Here is a 21,230-nt window from a genome sequence, read left to right as displayed (position 1 = left end):
ATTTCTCACATAAGTAATGAAAGCAAAGTGAACCAAATTGTCTACATAACTAATGTCCGAACCTGTCGCGTGTGATAATAATATTCAATGCAATCTCGGTTTATCTATTTTCAACTGAAGTGCAGCATCCTTCCAATTTTTTCCTACAAAATATATGAAATCTAGTTTCATCATCAAAAATACAATAGAGCTCAAAGAAACAAAACTTGACATTCAACAACAACAACAAAAAAACTCACTGAACAAAAAAAAAAGAAGCTTTACTCCAAAAGAAAAACACTTGAAAGTCAAATAAAAAAAGAAACAACAATCGCCACTAAAAAAAAAAAAGATAAAAGAAACACTTCATTTTTCAAACCAAAAAATAATTCTAAAAATATTTTTTAAACACAACCAAATCCTTCTTTACATTTTGTTTGTCCAAAAAATATATACACTCACAAAAAATATATACACTCACAAAAAATATATACACTCACAAAAAATATATACACTCACAAAAATATATACACTCAAAAAAAAAAGTGCAACTCAAAAATGCAGAAAAATGTTTTAACAATAAACAATATATATATCTTGAGTTGAGCATATTGAAAAGTGATACACGAATTACCATTAGCGTATAAAGCGATGCTCTTTGTGTAAAAAAATCGAGCTTAGGTATTCCAGACGATGTCAAAACATCGTTAAACTCACGACTCGCATAGCCGCCTATATTGTAGTGGTTAGGAGCCTTGACTGTCGTTCAGGCGGTCGGGTTTCAATCCTGGCTTGAGGTAGTTGCCTGTCTAGCCGCACTGATGAGCTGTGAAACAGCGAAACAGTACTGCATGCGGATGACTATATATAATCTTTTTACAAAAGCGAAAATCATTTGACAAATACAACTTCATTATCTAGGTGGAAAGTTCTGTAGTACTCGATGTTTACACATCGACTTACAAAATCAAAATGTATAAACACGATTGTACGGAAGTCGTTTGTGCAAATACTATCCTGAATGAAAACAAATAATTATATTTTGGATCAATCAGAAAACTTTCTGAATTCATTTGAAATAGTCTTTTTGGGGGCTACCTAAATCCTTCAAAAGCCAGATTTTTCTTCAATAAAAAAGTAGAGCCCAGTTGACCCGAATCTGTGGATCAGTGTTACTAGGCGCCCCCACTGTGAGTGCTTCACTTCAGCCATATGTCTTCACTCACACGCACACAAACATTAACGAATACACAGATACATACACACAACTCATAGTGTCATTATCATCTGCAGATCTGTATAGACTTTATTCATTGAAATATTTCCAATCTTCTTACGGAAATATTTTATTAATATAAAAACATTAACTCTTATAAACAACTTTCAATTAATTGAAATTTATTTAATTGAGCTGAGAAGTTTTAAATATTGTTGGTACAGGCTTAGGTTCTTCCAAGTCCCAAAACTACCGACCAGCTTTAATAATTACTAAACGTACAACAAGTATAAACGACAAGAATTTATTAACAAACATGAAAACATGACAACACTGCAATTCAGAACATTAAGGTAAAAAGATTACTCACTTCAATAGTGGGGTTTACGGGAGGAGTGAGGACTGTATTCTAGAGTTGTACTCTGCCTGTCCAACCTTGTCTTTTAGGAGAAGAACTTTTTGCGTCCGTGCCTCATGTGTACGGACTCTCCTTTTCTTTTCTCAAGGGACCTCACTCCTTACCCTACACCGGTAATCCGGTGCTCTTATTCATTCCCCTACAGTACTCCCCCCAAAAAATACGGAGTACCTGAAATAAATGGGCAACATTTTTAATTTTATTTAAACCGTCACAAAATTTTTTAAATGTGCTGGCCATCTGACATGTCTACCTGACCGTGTCTTTTTCTTTTCTACTTTCTGAAGCGTCATATCTACTGGCATGGCGTTTGGGGGTGATACTTTTAGATATGTCTCTTCCAGTGCTGCGGGTTTTAACCTGTCTACCGAAATGTTTTGTTCCTCATTCTTGATAAGCACCTTGAAAAACTTATTTTGTCTCTGCACAACCTTAAAGGGGCCACGATACGGCGGTTGCAGGGAATGCCTCCTTTCCGTATCACGGATAAAGACGTGCGTGCAAGTCTCTAAACCCTTAGGTACATATGGGACCATGTTCCTATTCGAGCCTGAGGGAGAATATGCCATCTTGGCCATTTTTGTTGTTAGCCGGTCGACAAACGCTGTCATGTCCATAACTGTTTTTGGTGCTTCAAAAAAAATATTGTGCTGGCAACCGCAATGTGCTTCCATATAGAGCCTCCGCTGCTGAGCAATCCATATCTCTTTTCACCGTTGTCCGCAGTCCCAACAATATTAGTGGCAGATGTTCTAACCACCTTGTATTGTCCGTAAGCTGTGCCCGTAAGGAGGCTTTCAGACTGCGATGTAGTCGCTCGACCATGCCGTTTGCCTGGGCGTGATAAGCCGTGGTGTGTATACTCTTGGTGCCCAAAAGTTTTGCAAGTTTATGAAAAAGGTCTGACTCAAACTGTCGACCTCTGTCTGATGTAACATTTTGTGGTACACCGAATCTGGCCACCCAGCCAGCAAGGAATGTCCTGGCAGTTGTGTATGCCATCATGTCTGGCATCGGTAGAGCTTCAAATCATCATGAGAATCTGTCGATACATATAGATAGCACTGACCTTCACATGTCGGAAATGGTCCGGTGATGTCGATATGAATGTGCTGAAATCTCTCATCTGGAACTGGAAACGTGCCTAGAGGAGCCCACGTGTGACGACCGACCTTGGCTTTTTGACACTCCACACACGTTTTCACCCACGCTCTTGTATCAGCTTTTATTCGCGGCCAGACATATCGGTCTGTTAGTAGCCTTACCGAGGCATTGGCCCCTGGATGTGATAGACCATGTACTGCCTTAAATATGTCTTTGCGTAGCGATGCTGGAACGTATGGTCGCAGTTTGTTTGTGCTTGTGTCACACACAACTTTTGTGTGGCTGGTAGGGTTGGTAATTGTCACTAGGTTCAATGAAGTTGGATTATTCTGCAGGAGATTTTGTAAATGTTCATCCTTCTGTTGTTCTTTAGACAAGGTGTCGACGTCAATTGCCGGCTGCAACAGGAAGGAATTAATTCCCCGCGATAAGGTGTCTGCTGGGATGTTGTCTGCTCCCTTGATGTGCTGGATATCCGATGTCAATTGAAGGATATAATCCATCTGGCGAATCTCTCTGGGAGAATATTTGTCCGAGGAAGACTGTAAAGCGCCTAACAGGGGTTTGTGGTCCGTGAGGATATGGAACTGCTGACCTTCCAAGAGCTGCCGGAAATGGCGTATCACAGAGAATGTAGCTAACAGCTCTCTGGAAAATGTACTATAGCGTTTCTCAGTCTCTGTTAATTTTTTTGAGAAAAAGGAAATGGGTTTCCAGTCCGCATCACATTTTTGTTGTAGGACCGCTCCAATTCCAATTGCGGATGCATCCACTGCTAGGCACAGCTCCTGGTTGGGTTGGATGTGAGACAATTTTGCAGTCTCCTGCAACATAGCCTTGATCTTGTTGAATGCTTCTACCGCGTGCTCTGAAAATACAATGTCACACTTCCTCACATTTGTCAACAAACTTGTCAATGGTAAAAGTACTTGTGCACAGTGAGGTAAGAACCTACGATAAAAGTTTATCAGCCCCAAGAATTGACGCAGCTGCCTCATTGTGGCAGGGATAGGGAAATTTTGAATGGACTTGACCATCTCTGGTGATGGAGATATTCCCCCCTCTGAAATATGGTGTCCTAAAAAAATTACTTCGGATTGACCAAAAGCACATTTTAATGGGTTTAGGACTATCCCATATTGCTTCAAATGTTCGAAGACCTGTCGCACATGACCGATGTGTTCCTTTCTAGTTTGGCTAGCAATAAGTACATCGTCAATATATGCACAGACGAATGGCAAATCTGACAACACCTGGTCTATGAACCGTTGGAATGTTTGTGCTGCATTCCGCAACCCAAAAGGAACTCGCATGAACTCGAACATCCCGAATGGGGTGATGATAGCCGTTTTAGGAATGTGTTCGGGCTCCACCGGTATTTGGTGATATGCTCGAATTAAATCCAATTTTGTAAAAAAACGGTTATTTTGAGCCACTGCTGTCACGTCCTGGACATGTGGTACTGGGTATCTATCTGGTTTAATGACTGCATTCAGTGCTCTATAGTCCCCACATGCCCGCCATGTGTTAACACCTTTGTTGACAAGATGAAGAGGTGAAGCCCACTCGCTCTTTGAAGGGCGAACTATGCCTAACTTCATCATTTGCTGAAATTCAGCCTTGGCCGCTGTTACCTTTTCTGGTGCTAAGCGCCTAGCTTTGCTATGAACGGGCGAACCCTTTGTTTCGATATAGTGTGTGGTGGAGTGTGGCAAAACGTCCCTATGGAAAGAAGGCACTGAAATTGAAGGGTATTCCTTCAAGAGACTCAGAAAATCGTTATCCTGGTTTGCATGTGCCACTGCTGGACACAATGGAGTACCAGTCCTAACTACCCCACACGCTGTGAGATGCGTTTCTGGATCTTTCAGACACTGGCCTGTTATATCCACCACCAAACCGAATGCCTGTAAAAAATCGGTACCTAAAATAGCACTGTCTACATCCGCCACTATAAAAATGTGGGTAAATGTTCTATGCAGACCTAAATTAAGGTCCATACACTTCTCCCTATATGTGTGTATTAACGAGCCATTCACAGCTCGTAGTGTGAATTTACAGGGAAGGGATTTCTTGTCGGCTGCAGTCGCAGGAATGAGAGACACCTGTGCCCCGCTGTCCACCAAAAAGGACGTACCTGAGTTTTTGTCCACCACATATAATAGGCGGCCTGAACGAGATGCACCGACAGTTGATGCCGCATTCTTCTGTCGGTTTAAGCTTTTCCAGAACTCTTGTAATTACACGGTGGGATACAGGAGTTTGCCTTCTCCCCAAATCTCTTGTGCTTCCAGCAAATGGTCCTATCCTGCCTCCGTTCTCTGGAGTGGCTGCACGCACCCCCCCGCCTTTGCTTATTCTCGAGGGTAAGTCTCGCGATGTCCTCCGCCATTTTGTCCATGCGAGCTTCCAATCTGGTCTGTCCCTCCATTAGTTTGGAGAGTAGCTCGTCTTTCTCCGATGTCTGAACGCCAGCCACCGTTGACGACCGTGTCAACATTATATCGGCAATATGGTCGGCTATCTCAGCCACTCGTTCCACTGGCATAGATTCATCTTGTGCAGCTATTACCACCTTATACTCGGTTGGTATGCGCTGTAGGAAGATGTGTTTGACAATATTATTGTCCATTGTCCCTTCAGCCAACTTCTGCAGGCGCTTTAGAAACTGTGATGGCGTGCTATCCCCCATCGTTTCCTGTTCTAATAATTGTGAGATTCGCCTGTGTGCTGAAACTGACACAGCAGTTGTCACTCTTTCTCGTAGGGTGTCATATGGTTTCTCCGTGGGAGGAGATATAATTAGGTCTCTCACCTCGACGATAACATCCTGAGGTAATATAGTCGCCACATGGCAAAACTTTTCAGTCTGTCCTGATATCGTTTTCTGCCGAAAATATAAATCTAGCTGTGCGAAAAACAAAGCAGGGTCATTCCGTACATCCGTTGGAATCAGACTGAATGTGGGCGACGCCATTTCACATTTATTTATGATTTTTATTATTATTATTATTATTATTATTATTATTATTATTATTATTTATTTTTATCTTATTTATTTATTTATTTATAGCGACAGTTAGCTAGATGACACCGTATAGTAGTAATAGTAGGGACAGAGCAAGAGGAAGACGAAGTGTGACGTAGTGTTCACATCAGCCAATCACGAGCCTGGCGCCGCATGCAAATTGAAGAAGGCGCGGTCGGCCATATTTGTTGTGCGAGAAAAATGTGAATATCCCGATGAAAGGGTAACGATACTTGTATAAAACAAATCTCGGCACAAAACGTAACTAGTCATTATTTTTTTATTTTTTTATTTTTAACTTACGTACGTAAATGTTTTGTTTATTTATTTTTAACTACTCTGTAGCCGGGATTCATGTTATGGATTATTTTTATTTAAAAATAAACTTTAATTTTACGCATTTTCCTTTTGTTATTAAAACATAAAAAAAAACGTTGCTTTGCGTATTCTATGTTGCTAGTTGGGGTCACCACTGTTGGTACAGGTTTAGGTTTTTCCAAGTCCCAAAACTACCGACCAATTTTAATAATTACTAAACGTACAACAAGTATAAACGACAAGAATTTATTAACAAACATGAAAACATGACAACACTGCAATTCAGAACATTAAGGTAAAAAGATTACTCACTTCAATAGTGGGGTTTACGGGAGGAGTGAGGACTGTATTCTAGAGTTGTACTCTGCCTGTCCAACATTGTCTTTTAGGAGAAGAACTTTTTGCGTCCGTGCCTCATGTGTACGGACTCTCCTCTTCTTTTCTCAAGGGACCTCACTCCTTACCCTACACCGGTAATCCGGTGCTCTTATTTATTCCCCTACAATATGATTTTTCCGACCACTTAAACTAACGGCTCTTATTTAAGCGATCCAAAATTCTTCTATTTTCTCAGCTAGTGAACCCCTTGTTTTTACAAGAACTCTAAAATATTCACCAATATACAGTTTTCCTATTGCTATAAACTTCCATTTTAAACGTATACAAAATATCTTTTTTGTAAATATATGCCTTCTAAACTCATTATTTTGTTATGTTTACCGAATGACAATGTCTCTCGTTTTCTCACATTTAATTATAAAATCTGCAAATCTTTTTCACTAAAAATATTTCTCTTAATCTGGCTCATCCCAAAAATATTTCTATCTAGTACAAAGCACCCTAAAGTAACCCCCCCCCCCCAAAAAAAAATCTGGCATGAACACAAACCCTAAAAACTGGTGACCGCAAGGTTAATTTAGAGTTATTAATGTATTTTCTGAAAAGGTTCTCAAGTAGATGTAGGTATGTTGCAATAAATTATCTGCATATAAGAGTAATTACATAGAGTTGAAAATTAAGATGTGCCACATTAAAGATTATAAAAATAGAGGTGCGTCGTTATACATTAACCAGTATACATGTAAGTACATTAATAATATAATATAAAATAAATAAATAATGTGTGTGTGTGTGTGTGTGTGTGTGTGTGTGTGTGTGTGTGTGTGTGTGTGTGTGTGTGTGTGTGTGTGTGTGTACTAGCATTTCAGCCCGGCGTCGCTCGGATGTTTGGAGGTGTGTGTTGAGCAAAAAAAAAAAAAAAGCGGTCAATTTTTTTTAAATTTGACCCCTATTATGACCCCTTAACATTTATTGTTTTGGGCTCAAATCAAGTTATTAAGTTCGATCCATGTCCAAAGAACCTATATCTAAAATTTCAAGTGTTTAGACCCAAAATTGTCGAAGGAGTTTGGTAGAGTTCTCAAAGGTCAAATTGTTGAACTTTGACCCCCTTAACAGCCAAATTTCTGACCGAAAACGGATTACAAAGATTTTCCTAAATCTCAGTACCCTGTATATCAAATTTCGAGTCTGTAGACTGAAAATTCACAGTTATTGCATAGGAAAATGTACACAGACACACACACACACACACGTTCACTTTTATATATACAATAATAGATATGTATGTACATACATATATATGTACATATATATATGTACATTTGAAAATATATATATGTACATATATATTTGTAAATATATATATGTACATATATATTTGTAAATATATATATGTACATATATATTTGTAAATATATATATGTACATATATATATATGTACATATATATATGTACATATATATATAAGTAGATTGTAGTTTGCTTGAAGCATTGTTGAAGAAAATTATAAGGTAAAATTAAAAGAACAATGCGAGATTTTTTTTATATAGAGTAAAATTAAATGAAAACAAAAGAAATAAATTTCTTTTTTTTTGTTGTTTGTTTTTTCTTTTTCACACAAATTTTAACTCTAAACAACAGTCATTTTTTTTTTTTTTTCTGTTGTATTCAATGGTGTTATAAATCTCAATATATTTCAGACCTATTAGTCCTTTTTCAAGAGAAGACAGCGGAAGAGTGTTCAAAATTGGAAAAGCAGCCCCAGAGTTTGCCACGTGATGCCGCGAAATATAGAACAAAAAATGACGTTAGGAGAACGTTAAAATAAATCAGTTGGTGTTTGAAATATTTGTTGCGTTTGTGAATCAAGGGAGATGACTATTCAAGCAAGGGTTTTTTTTGTTTGTTTGTTTTTTTTTATTATTATTTTAATCATTGTTTTTCTTATGGTTTAAACTTATATTATAAAAGCGGAGCTCAATTCCAGTCTATTGTTTAGTGTGGGAGTATTTTTTGAAATAATTAAAGATTCGAGGATACGAAGTTGACCTACGTTTCTTGAAGAAGCAAGAATGTTGATGTGAAAATCTGGTTCTGAATTAATGCAAGTGCGAATATGTTTATAGAACGACGAAGCAGTAGTGTTTAACTGCTCTTTAATGCAGTGGTGAAGCAATCTGGTAGTGCTTCCGATGTAAGATGCACTGCATTTAGCGCATTGTAGGTCGTAAACAACGTGGTTCTTAAAGCATAAACCTGTGTGTGATATTGGGCAATTAGAGAGTGAACAAGGGGAAGGTATATGCGATGGATGTTTTCGGTTGAGCTGTTGTCTTAAAGTAGATCCAGTGTGGATGAGTTGAATGTTGAGTCCCTCGCTGCGGATGGCTTTTCGGATTGAAGATGAGATTTTGTCACTGAGGAAGGGTAGTTTTAGTTTTATAACACCATTGAATACAACAGAAAAAAAATGACTGTTGTTTAGAGTTAAAATTTGTGTGAAAAAGAAAAAACAAACAAAAAAAAGAAATTTATTTCTTTTGTTTTCATTTAATTTTACTCTATATAAAAAAAAAATCTCGCATTGTTCTTGGCTTTTAATTTTACCTTATATATATATGTACATATATATATATGTACATATATATATGTACATATATATATATATGTACATATATATATATATTTATGTATATATACATATATATAAATATATATATATATGTACATATATATATACATATATATATGTATATATACATATACATATATATGTATATATACATATATATATACATATATATGTGTATATATACATATATATATACATATATACATACATATGTATATATATGTATATATACATATATATATACATATATATGCATATATATGTACATATATGTACATATATATATACATATATATTTACAGATATATATATACATATATATGTGCATATATATATACATATATATGTACATATATATATGTACATATATATATATGTATATATATATATATGTATATATATATATATATATATATATATATATATATATATATATATATATATATATATATATATATATATATATATATATATAATGTACATATATACAGTTAAAGCCGAAATTATTGGCACCCTTTCAATTTTGGCGTGTTTTGGAGAAAAACATTTTTTCACTAATTATTTTTTATCAAAGTGTTGATGAACATTTATATCGACCATCTACAGATCTCCTGAAACACTTTTAATTTATTATAAAATATTGAAAATAAATATTAGTAATGATAACAAAAAACAGGCAAATTCAAATTTATTGGCACCAATGATTTTTATCATAGAATTCACGATATTTTATGCAAAATAATACTTGTTTTTTATGATTTGGATATTGCATAATCTTCTAGAACGTTCCAAAGCCTTCTATAAATAACATGCATTAGTCAATCCTTCACTTTATCAATAACACCAGACTGCAAAGGTGGCTAAAATTAAGGAACACAGTTTCGATGTTAGACAGAAAATAGTGGATGCACACATGAAAGGTAGTGGACAAAAATCCATTTCTAAGCGTTTTGAAGTTCCTGTATCAAAAGTGAGAAACATTATCAAGGAGTGTGATGTTTTCAATACGATTCAAAACTTGATGGGTCGAGGCCGTAAAAAGAAACTTTCTCCCAGAACTGTATGACAAGTCATTCGAGAAGTGGAAAAGGACCCGAAAACTACTGGTAAGAAAGTAGTCCAACAATTGAGCGATCAAGGTATTGAAATTTCTATTTCGACATTGAGGAGGGCACTGAAGTCACACTGGATTCAGTGTACCGACTAAGGAAGACTCCTCTACTCTCCAAGAAACATGTTAAACCTGCTTATAGTTTACATGAGAGTTTATTGACAAGGATTAAACTTTTTGGGGTTCAGTTTTATGGTCAGATGAGACTAAAATTGAACTTTTTGGCAACAGAAATGTGTCGTTTGTGTGGCGGAAGAAAGGAGAAGCCTTCAAAAGAATATAGTCCCTATGGTGAAGTATGGTGGAGGAAACCGTATCTTTTGGGGTTGCTTTTCGGCCAATGGGACTGTAAAACTTGTCACTGTGGATGGCATCATGAGGCAAGATCAATACATTAAAATATTGACAGAAAATCTGAAACTTTCTGCAGAAGCCCTTTAGTCTTGGAACCAACTGGTCTTCCCACAGGACAATGATCCAAAACATACGGCGAAATCGGTGAAGAAATGGCTTTTGGATAATGAAATAAACGTCCTGAAGTGACCAAGTCAAAGTCCGAACTTGAATCCTATGGAAAACTTGTGGGCTGTGGTGAAGGCGAACGTGAAAAGAAAGAAACCAAGGAACCTGAGAGAATTAGAAGACATTGCTAATGAAGAATGGTTTAATATTCCTGTTGATGTGTGTAGGAATTTAGTAATGCCGTATAGAAAACGTCTAGCAGCTGTTATTAAAAACAAAGGCTTTGCAAGCGGCTATTGATAAAGGGTGTCAACAAATTTGAATTCGTCTGTTTTTTTGTTATAATTAATAATATTTATTTTGAATATTTTATAATAAATTAAAAGTGTTTCAGGAGATCTGTAGATGGTCGATATAAATGTTCATCAACACTTTAATAAAAAATAATTAGTGAAAAAATGTTTTTTTTTCTCCAAAAAACGTAGAAATTGAAAGGGTGCCAATAATTTCGGCTTTAACTGTATATATGTAGATATATATATGTACACACACACACATATATGTACACACATATATATATATATATATATATATATATATATATATATGTACATATATATGTGTGCATATATACATATATATATGTGTATATATATATGTGTGTGTGTGTATATATATATATATATATATATATATATATATATATATATATATATATATATATATGTGTGTGTGTATATGTATATATACAGTAACATCCAAAACTAAGGGACAAAATTTAAAAACTTAATATTTGTTAGAAATAACAACAGTGAAAAACTGAAATTTTGACAACTGGTAGTCGTTATCATCCATAATAATATACTAAAATTTTAATTATTTGCAATAGCTAGAAAAAGAATTATAACAATTATTAAATTATTTTCAAAATAGGAACGTCCAGCCTTTTTCCGGATCGTTTGGCTGAAACTGTTGCACCAATTGAATTTTATATGGAAATTTACTCTCTTCATGAAGCATTCTGTGAAGAGATGATCGAGAGACTCCACTTTGACTTCATCTCTTTCTTACAGATGTGGATGGACCCTCAGTCACACTCTCTGCTAATCTCTGACGATTCTCATCACTTCTTGCCGTACGAGGTCACATACAGTAGGGGAATTGCTTGTGTTGAAGTTTCGTCAAAATTCTCTTAGAGTTTCTGATATTAACTCATTCAACCGAAAATACGACTCTATGATAAATATCCGCTCCTCGGTAGTGTAACGACTCATGATGACCTTAGAAGGGTTACTCTAGATGATCTGAAAAAATAAAAGAAAAATATAAAAAATTAAGAAAGTTATGAATTTTTTTAACCAACAGCTTCTTTTGGGATACCCTGTGTGTGTGTGTATATATATATATATATATATATATATATATATATATATATATATATATATATATATGAAACATTTAGCTGCAGTTTACAATTAAGTCACTTACTTGCTAGCACTTTCACATACTTTCACTGTATGTTGCCTGAAACCCTCATTTGTATTCTACATTTCGTTTATTCTCTCTCTCTCTCTCTCTCTCTCTCTCTCTCTTTGTGTATGTGTGTATTTGTGTGTGTGTATGTGTTCTCTTCTTAACAATTTAAATTAATAAAAAAGTAAAGAATAAAGCAAAACGATTAAATAGTAAATTACAAAGGAGAAAATCGCCATAGCAGTAATACTATTTTAATACTTAAAATGTATTTTGAGAAGAAAAAAATGTATATGTGAGAGAGAGATAGAGAAACAGATAGAGAGAGAGAGGGAGAGAGAGAGAGAGAGAGAGAGAGAGAGAGAGATAGAGAGAGAGAGATGTAGGAGACTAGGATATATATAAATAGCCCAATCCCGTTACAAGAGAATAATGAAACGAATGAGGAATTGAAGGAAACAAAGGCTCAGTTAATGGATAAGATAAACGTTGTTTATTTGCTATTGAAAGAAATGAACGTTTTAGTTACAATATGTCCGCGCGTATGTGGCCAATGTTCGTTGCAGGACTGGTGTTGTTGCAAGAAGGGAAATGTGTTTTCATCTGAAGTTCGGGTCACTATTGTTTGTTCGCGCGTGGGAAGAGAAATAATTGTTGTAGGAAAATTGAGAATAGTAGTCCAGCGTGTGTATGCATTGATAAGGAATTAACTTCTGTGGGGGTAGTATAATTAAACAAAGCGTACTTATCTTTTCAGACGACGGGGGTGGTAAGTGGCGGCCAGCCGTGCTACTTCGGTGATATGTGTCAGGCTTTTAACTGGAGAGCGACGACTACATTTATCAAGCTAGCAGCGCGGCGTTTTTGCCTCCTGTGTTTTTCTTCTTTTTCTTCTTTGGTTTGTGTAAGATAGGCATTGTTAGAATTGAAGGCGTCTCGGCTCATAACGTGAGAGCGGAGTTGGCTTCAGTTCACTGGTGCCTTATTTCTTCTTCTTCTTCTTCTTCTTCATCTCTTTAGGTCGGGTGGAAGAATGTCTGTGCGTTCACTGACGCAGCTGGGCGAATCTCCTTTTCTTTTCTTTTTCTTCTTCATTTCTTTAGGTCGGGTGGAAGACTGTCCGTGCGTTCACTGACGCAGCTAGGCGAATCTCTCTTCTCTTTCTTTCTGGTCCCCTCCTTTTATAGTCGTAAACCGGCTTCCAGCGGCCGTGATAATTTAGGCCTTTATTTTCGGCGGGGAGCTCTGCTATTGGTTCATAATTCTTTTTATGGTTTCTCATTTTTCTTTTTCCAAACGGAAGCGATGCGTGGAGCCATGTGCAAACGACGATTTTTTATTTCGTCTCTTATGCTGGAGACGTTAGCATCCGGTAGGCATGTTCCCACACACATCGCCACCCGAAATAGCGGAGCTATTCCGAGAGTGCCCGTGAGGATTTTAGTGGATTGGTTGGTTGGTTGGTTGGTTCGTTCGTTGGTGGGTTGGTTGGTTCGTTGGTGGGTTGGTTCGTTGGTGGTTTGGTTCGTTGGTGGGTTGGTTCGTTGGTTGGTTGGGTTGGTTTGTTGGTTGGTTCGTTGGTTTGTTGGTTGGTTCGTTGGTTGGTTCGCCATTTATGGCTCAGAGGTTTTTTTTTTTTTTTTATTTTATTTTTTTTTTTTTTGGAGGTTGAGGAGTTTTTTTTTTTTGTTTTTTTTTGGATAGTTTTATTTAGAAGAGGTGAAGTGTTCCTAGGATGTTTGTAGGTGTGTATGCATGCTTCGTTCAACCTCATCCATCTCATTTAAATAAAGGGGCGGGGTCACCATTTTTGTAGGGGACTAGGATATATAAATACCCCAATCCCGTTACAAGAGAATAATGAAACGAATGAGGAATTGAAGGAAACAAAGGCTCAGTTAATGGATAAGATAAACGTTGTTTATTTGCTATTGAAAGAAATGAACGTTTTAGTTACAATATGTCCGCGCGTATGTGGCCAATGTTCGTTGCAGGACTGGTGTTGTTGCAAGAAGGGAAATGTGTTTTCATCTGAAGTTCGGGTCACTATTGTTTGTTCGCGCGTGGGAAGAGAAATAATTGTTGTAGGAAAATTGAGAATAGTAGTCCAGCGTGTGTATGCATTGATAAGGAATTAACTTCTGTGGGGGTAGTATAATTAAACAAAGCGTACTTATCTTTTCAGACGACGGGGGTGGTAAGTGGCGGCCAGCCGTGCTACTTCGGTGATATGTGTCAGGCTTTTAACTGGAGAGCGACGACTACATTTATCAAGCTAGCAGCGCGGCGTTTTTGCCTCCTGTGTTTTTCTTCTTTTTCTTCTTTGGTTTGTGTAAGATAGGCATTGTTAGAATTGAAGGCGTCTCGGCTCATAACGTGAGAGCGGAGTTGGCTTTAGTTCACTGGTGCCTTATTTCTTCTTCTTCTTCTTCTTCTTCTTCTTCTTCTTCATCTCTTTAGGTCGGGTGGAAGAATGTCTGTGCGTTCACTGACGCAGCTGGGCGAATCTCCTTTTCTTTTCTTTTTCTTCTTCATTTCTTTAGGTCGGGTGGAAGACTGTCCGTGCGTTCACTGACGCAGCTAGGCGAATCTCTCTTCTCTTTCTTTCTGGTCCCCTCCTTTTATAGTCGTAAACCGGCTTCCAGCGGCCGTGATAATTTAGGCCTTTATTTTCGGCGGGGAGCTCTGCTATTGGTTCATAATTCTTTTTATGGTTTCTCATTTTTCTTTTTCCAAACGGAAGCGATGCGTGGAGCCATGTGCAAACGACGATTTTTTATTTCGTCTCTTATGCTGGAGACGTTAGCATCCGGTAGGCATGTTCCCACAGAGATTAGCAGAACGTTTATTTTTGAATTTTGCCTTTTTAATTTTAACTCGTTTTACAAACTCATATTTGACCCGATTTTGAAGTGTGTGTGTGTGTGTGTGTGTGTGTGTGTGTGTGTGTGTGTGTGTGTGTGTGTGTGTGTGTGTGTGCGTGCGTGTGTGTGTGTTCTTTTTATTTAGCCTCGACCGTCGTGATCGTAAAGAATAGCCTTGAGATTTGAATGCTTTTATCTTTAACCGGACATTACGTTCCACCTGTAATTATTATTGTTCAAGGGAGATAACTATAAAATACCAATTATTGTTGATATTTCTTATCTCCCTTGTAACGAGTCGTTATTTTGTTTTGTTTTTTTAGTACCAGCTGTCTATTGCTTGCGTTGCCGCTCAATTTCAACAATGGCAGAAATCGGTTGGGGATCTTTACATACATGCGAATTATTCGGCCGTGTTCAGGACAAAGACACAGATTTTAAACCGATCACTTACGAAGGGGTTGGAGGTGCTTATCCAGCCCCTAATTACCAACATGCTGCTCATTGTATGATTTATTGTAAGGACGAGTCCATTTTATGGGACTTGTACCCACGAAGAGCAAAAGTGTTGGTAAGTTTCATGTTTTTGTTTTGTTTTGTTTTCACTCTCCTTTGACGGACACGTTTACCTGTAAACTATTTTCGATGCTTGTACAAAGAAAGGCGACAGATCAAGCAAGGGAGATAACTAATGAAGCAAGGAATATTTTTTATTAAATTGTTAGGTGAAAGTTAAAGTATAAATACTTACATAACACCTTCCCCTCCCATATTAAAAATGGCTTTCTAACGTTAATAACGTTATTATTTCAGCTCGGTACAACAAGTGCATAAATACTAATTTAGTTAAACAACAGACAGCAAAAACAGTATTTTAATTAAATAAATTAAATTTTGAATATTTTTCTGCTGTTTTTGTAAATTTATACAAAAAAATTTTTTTTATATATATATATATATAAAAGTAATTTAATTAAATAACGAATAATAAGCAAAAAGTGAAAGTAATCTTAAATATGTTTTCTAAAATAAGCAATCTGAGTGATATCCCTTGTTTCTGCAATTATATTTTTAAACATCGTAATTTACAAACACCGTAATTTTCTAACATAAAATTGAAAAAAAAATCAGTGTTTGTTTAATTATTCGGTATAGCATCAAAGGCTCATAAACATTTTGGGGTATGTTTTACTATAGACAACAAGCGAAAAAGTGGTAAAGAAACAACAAATAAATGTTACCAAAGGCAAGAAAAGTTACTCTTCTATCTAGATGGATAAGTTTGTATGTGTGTTAACTTATTTTAAAACGTTTATTAATTTTGAAGCGCATAGGGCCGAGCTATCAGCTTTGCAGTGCACTGCAGCCTCGAAAATTGTTCAAAACTCGAAAATAAAACCAAATACTGTTAGAAATTGGCCCAATAAAATGTCACTAGGTACTTCCAACGCGCGCCACAGTTTTACCCACTCACCCCTGTATGTAACACGATGTAACTAATTAATTTATTATCATCATCCTAGCATTTTTTACTATTTAAAAGAAGAAGCTTCAAATAAACTGCTAATATTTTTTTAATATTTTACTACTTACAAAAATAATCAAAATGCGAGACAAAAATCGTGTTTACATTATCGACGCATTAAAACAATGTTCCTATGTAGTAACGTGTTTTAAACCGTTGACAAACCTATGTGTTTAAAAATCTAGCAAAAATCAAATAATAGTCATATTTACCTGCAATTTTCGCTATTTATTCATTATTAAATAAACTTACATATTTAAAGTAGGTTCAATATATTAGAGGATGTTTTTTAGGTGTTCTACCCTTCCCCCCCCCCCATATTTCATGTTACGAAAACTGAAAAAAAATAAATCACCATTTCGGTGCTTCTACACTTTATTGGCGAAATTGGAGACGCCATTTTATTTCACGCACCTGCTGTGCAAATGTAAGGGAGACACCATTATTTTAAACTATGGCCGAGGCATGAAATAAATAACAAAAAAAAATAACCTTCCAGAAAGAACTGCGGAAAAAAGTGAATAAATTACTGAAAACGAGAAATGAAAACAAAAACATTTACTGTATAAAAATTTATCAAAATATAATTGTAAAAACATTTATTGAAAAGTTTCCGTAAGAAAATATAATTTTAATATAATATTGTAATGAAAGCAACATTGGATTTTTATAAAAAAAATTTTTTTTTTTCGGACAAATAAATAATTTTAAACATGTTATTGATTAATTTGTTTTTAACCAATTCAATAACATGTTTAAAATTATTTATTTGTTCGAAAAAAAAAAACTTAGTTTGATGACGTAGTACACAACATTTTGGAAGTACCAAATGTCGCTGTTACATTTATATTTAAAGTATTGTTTTGTTGTTGTTTTTTTTTGTTTGGTGTTAATGCACGTACTGATCCGCGCTATTTTTTTAAATCGTATTTCCAAGTTTAATTAAAGTTTTATGATATGTTTTTTTTATTCAATTGTAAGGTTAAAGTATAGAATAGATACAAAACACCCTCCCCATGTTAAGAATGTTTTTGTTTTTTAAATAATAACGTTATTATTTCAGCACGGATCATGAGTACCTTTTTTTGTGTGTGATTTTTTTTTATTTGTTTTGTTTTTTTCTTTTTTTTGCTGCTGTTTTTGTTTTCGTTTTGTTTTTCCGGGGTTTCATGTTTACTTTCCATCCCGCTGGATTTATAGAATTATAAAGTGTTTCTTTACAGGATGGCCAAAGCCAGAATATATACGTACGGGGGGTAATTTTATGAGTATTTTTATAGAATCACTCCCGTCTCTAACCTGAGCTCCGAAAAATGAACAAGCAGAGGAGGGCTTTGTTAACTCTCTTGTACGTTCATCTAACAATTAAATAACGTTATTAACAATCTAATAAACAAAAGATACCGTAAAAATTTAATTTAACTTGAAAATCCTCCCTAAAAAATAATTAAAAAAAAAAAAATAACATGGTCCGAAAACTACAGAAGTAGAAGTATCAACTTTTTTAATGCCACAAAAAGTCAAAAATGTTTTTGTTTATTTATTTATTTATTGCCTTTCAAGATATTTGTTTCAATGAAACAGTTTCATCTTGTGATCCTTGTTTTTCTATCGTTCCCGTAACTCGTGTACAAAAATCGATCCGCCATTGGTCGCCATGGGTATCGATGTAAACAACGGTGATTGTTGACTTAATGATCTCCGCAAAACCTGTTAAATTTGTTGTGTAAAAAGAAAACAAAGTTATTTTAGCAGGATTGGAGTTTAGGTGGCGATTAACCTCGAACCCAAAACAACCCAAACCAAAAACGAAAGGGACACAAATATCAATTCACCGGTTTTTATCCATGGAAACAACAATGATCATATCGTTCGGTTTACAAATAAGCTGAACTTATTTTTCAAAATTAAACAATATAAACAGAATTTTTTCTTTTATTTTAAACAATATTGTAAATTTCTTTTAATAGGGTTTGTTTTACTGTACACATAGATCCGGAAAAGTTGTCACAAAACAAATATAGGTACTAGTGCACTACTGCAGTAGTGCAGTACAGTACTGCAACTGCACTAGTAGTGCAGAGAGTGATCCGATCCGGACGTAAATAATAACGTTATTATTTAAAAAGCCGTTCTTAACATGGGGAGGGTGTTTTGTACCTATTCTATACTTCAACATTACAACTGAATAAAAAAAACATATCATAAAACTTTAATTAAACTTGGAAATACGATTTAAAAAATAGCGCGGATCACTCTCTGCACTAGCACCCAAATATATAACAAATAAATGTTATCAAAGGCAAGATAAGTTACTGTTCTACCTAACTGGATATGTTTTTAGTGTTTATATTCAATGTAACATGTTTATTCAGCTCGAAAAACATACAGTGTTTACGGATGTGTTGGAAAATTTAAAATGGCAGCCGACTCTCTCTTTGAGCCGGTAAGTTTAGGAAAATGAGTTATAAATAAAATACCAGACAAAATACTGTAAGAAACTCGCTCAATATATGTTACCGTGACATAGGCTGACATATATTCGGCGGATTTTTATCAGTATTTTGAGTGGGTTTTTTATTTATAACTCCTTTTCCTAAACTTACCGTCTCTGAGAGAGAGTGAGCTGAGCCGCCATTTTAAATTTTCCAATACATCGGTAAACACTATATGTTTCTCGAGCTGAATAAACATGTTACATTAAATATAAACACTAAAAACATATCCAGTTAGGTAGAAAAGTAACTTATCTTGCCTTTGATAACATTTATTTGTTCTATATTTGTTTTGTGACAACTTTTTCGAAACTGTGTGTACAGTAAAACAAACCCGATATTTGTTTACTCTGTTGATGTCGCGCAAAAAAAAAAAAAAAAACCCGCTGGAAAAATAAAATATATATATATATATATATATATATATATATATATATATATATATGGAGGATTTTAATAGCACTGGGGGAAATGCCATTATTGAAATTGAGGACTTTTTTTTTTTTTTTTTGACGTTTGATTGATAAGAAATACTACAAAGTCTGAAAATCTAATCTCCAAAACCAGTATGTAGTTCAAATTATTTGAACCGAATGAAGGGGGAAATACGTATGAAAAAGGGGGCTAAAAAGAATTAAATCAACGAAGATATCTTTCGGCCGAATCTTTTCAACTGTAACATCGGCGGATTTAAGAGATAAAAAAAATAATAATAATATCGAGGTCTAAAGACCAAAATTAACAAATGAAGGGGTGAAATTAATAAATGAAGTTTGGAGAGACGGGGAAGTATTCTCAAACTACACCTATAAGTTCTAGATTATGGGTGTGTTCTTTTTGTTTACACAGAGTTGGTTTTCGTAAAATAATCGTGACCGCTTCAAGAATTTTCAAATGTATTTTCGAGCGGGCTCTGTGTAAAATGAAGAATGCTCCATCCATGTAACCTCCAGTGCAGACTTGACACTTTAATAAGTGTTCATCAATGGCCGAACTATGAGTATGCAAACGGCCGGATGTTAGCCATTGTTTGTGCCTACGTATCGAAGGGGGGACATGTTGGGAAATTCTCACCTCCAATCACTGAATAGTATGTCCCACGTAGTCAGCCTCACACTGACCATGAAATTTGTATACTACCATATTATATTCTGTGGTGGGAATACTATTCGAAAGGAGGGGAAAGCACTTCTAGTCCCAAACACTGCTCGAGCCTTCGTTGCAAAATAGCAACAAGAAACGACTGTACTAATTCTATGTGAAAACTCTTGGCTTTTAGTGCCAATCCATGGGATTTTCACATATACGAGACATTTTTGAGGGCCCAAAAATGTTCCACCTTTAAATGTAAGAGTTTTCTTCTTTATACACATTTGAAGGATAACCATTGGCCAATAAGATTTCGGTTAGGCTTTGAAGTTCTGTATCTAATTTTATCGTGGAACATATTTTCAAAGCACGATGCACTAGAGTTTACTAGATTTATCTTTCTGGTTTTAGGAGAGAATGAATCCCAGCTGAGGTATTGCCCAGTAAAAGTGGGTTTTCTATAAACGCTGGTTAGAAAACGCATGCCAGATCTTTCAACCAGAACGTCTAAGAACGGCAATGAATCATTAACCTCCCTTTCAATGGTGAAATTCAAAGAAGGGTGAAGTGAATTTAAATGCCGTAGCAACCCTTCAGCTTCCGTAGAGGATGAGCGAATAGCAAAAATGTCATCTACATAACGGAAATAGCACATCGGTTTTGGCCACTGTTCAAACAACAGTTGCGCCTGAAATCCAACAAATATATTGGCCAATATTGGACCCAGGGGGCTTCCCATTGCTACCCCATCAATTTGCTGATACATGTTCCCATTAAAACTAAATTCAACAGATTTAGTGGCTAAGTTCATGAGCTCTAAAAATATATGCTCAGGAAATGGGGGCTTAGCTAGGGAACCACGATAAAGACTATCGGCACAAATCCCGATAGTTTCATCGAGAGGCACATTTGTGAACAAACTGGATATGTCGTAAGAACATAAATATCCAGTATTTAACGTAACCTTAAATTCACGAATAAATTCTGCAAAACGAAACGAGTCGGAAACGCAGAGTGACAAGGATGACCAACGACCCCCATTTTCCCCCCTTTTGAGTTGGCCTTGTGCCTAAGTTTTTTGTTCATGTTCATTTTTTCCTGAATAAAAGATTTAATATCTCAAAGTGTAGTATCTGTTCTTATTACATGCTGTACTTATTGTGATATAAAGTG

The 21,230-nt window shown here is 35.6% G+C and overlaps 1 protein-coding gene across 1 annotated transcript in view; it reads left to right on the top strand.

Moving 5' to 3' along the window:
- Positions 1 to 15,251: 15,251 nt before the first annotated feature.
- LOC145294249 (U8 snoRNA-decapping enzyme-like) overlaps positions 15,252 to 21,230 on the top strand; it is a 30,591-nt gene continuing 24,612 nt past the window's right edge. The window contains exon 1 of the mRNA XM_080141350.1: positions 15,252 to 15,519. Coding sequence (XP_079997476.1) covers positions 15,313 to 15,519 — 207 coding nt within the window. The 5' untranslated portion in view covers positions 15,252 to 15,312. The remainder of the gene's footprint in view (positions 15,520 to 21,230) is intronic.

The sequence above is a fragment of the Euprymna scolopes genome, chromosome 15 (assembly GCF_053919585.1).
Source record: "Euprymna scolopes isolate OS-2025 chromosome 15, ASM5391958v1, whole genome shotgun sequence".
NCBI classification, from domain to species: Eukaryota; Metazoa; Mollusca; class Cephalopoda; order Sepiida; family Sepiolidae; genus Euprymna; species Euprymna scolopes.
Note: the sequence above shows the minus strand (reverse complement) of the source record. Positions and strands in the feature narration are given on the sequence as shown.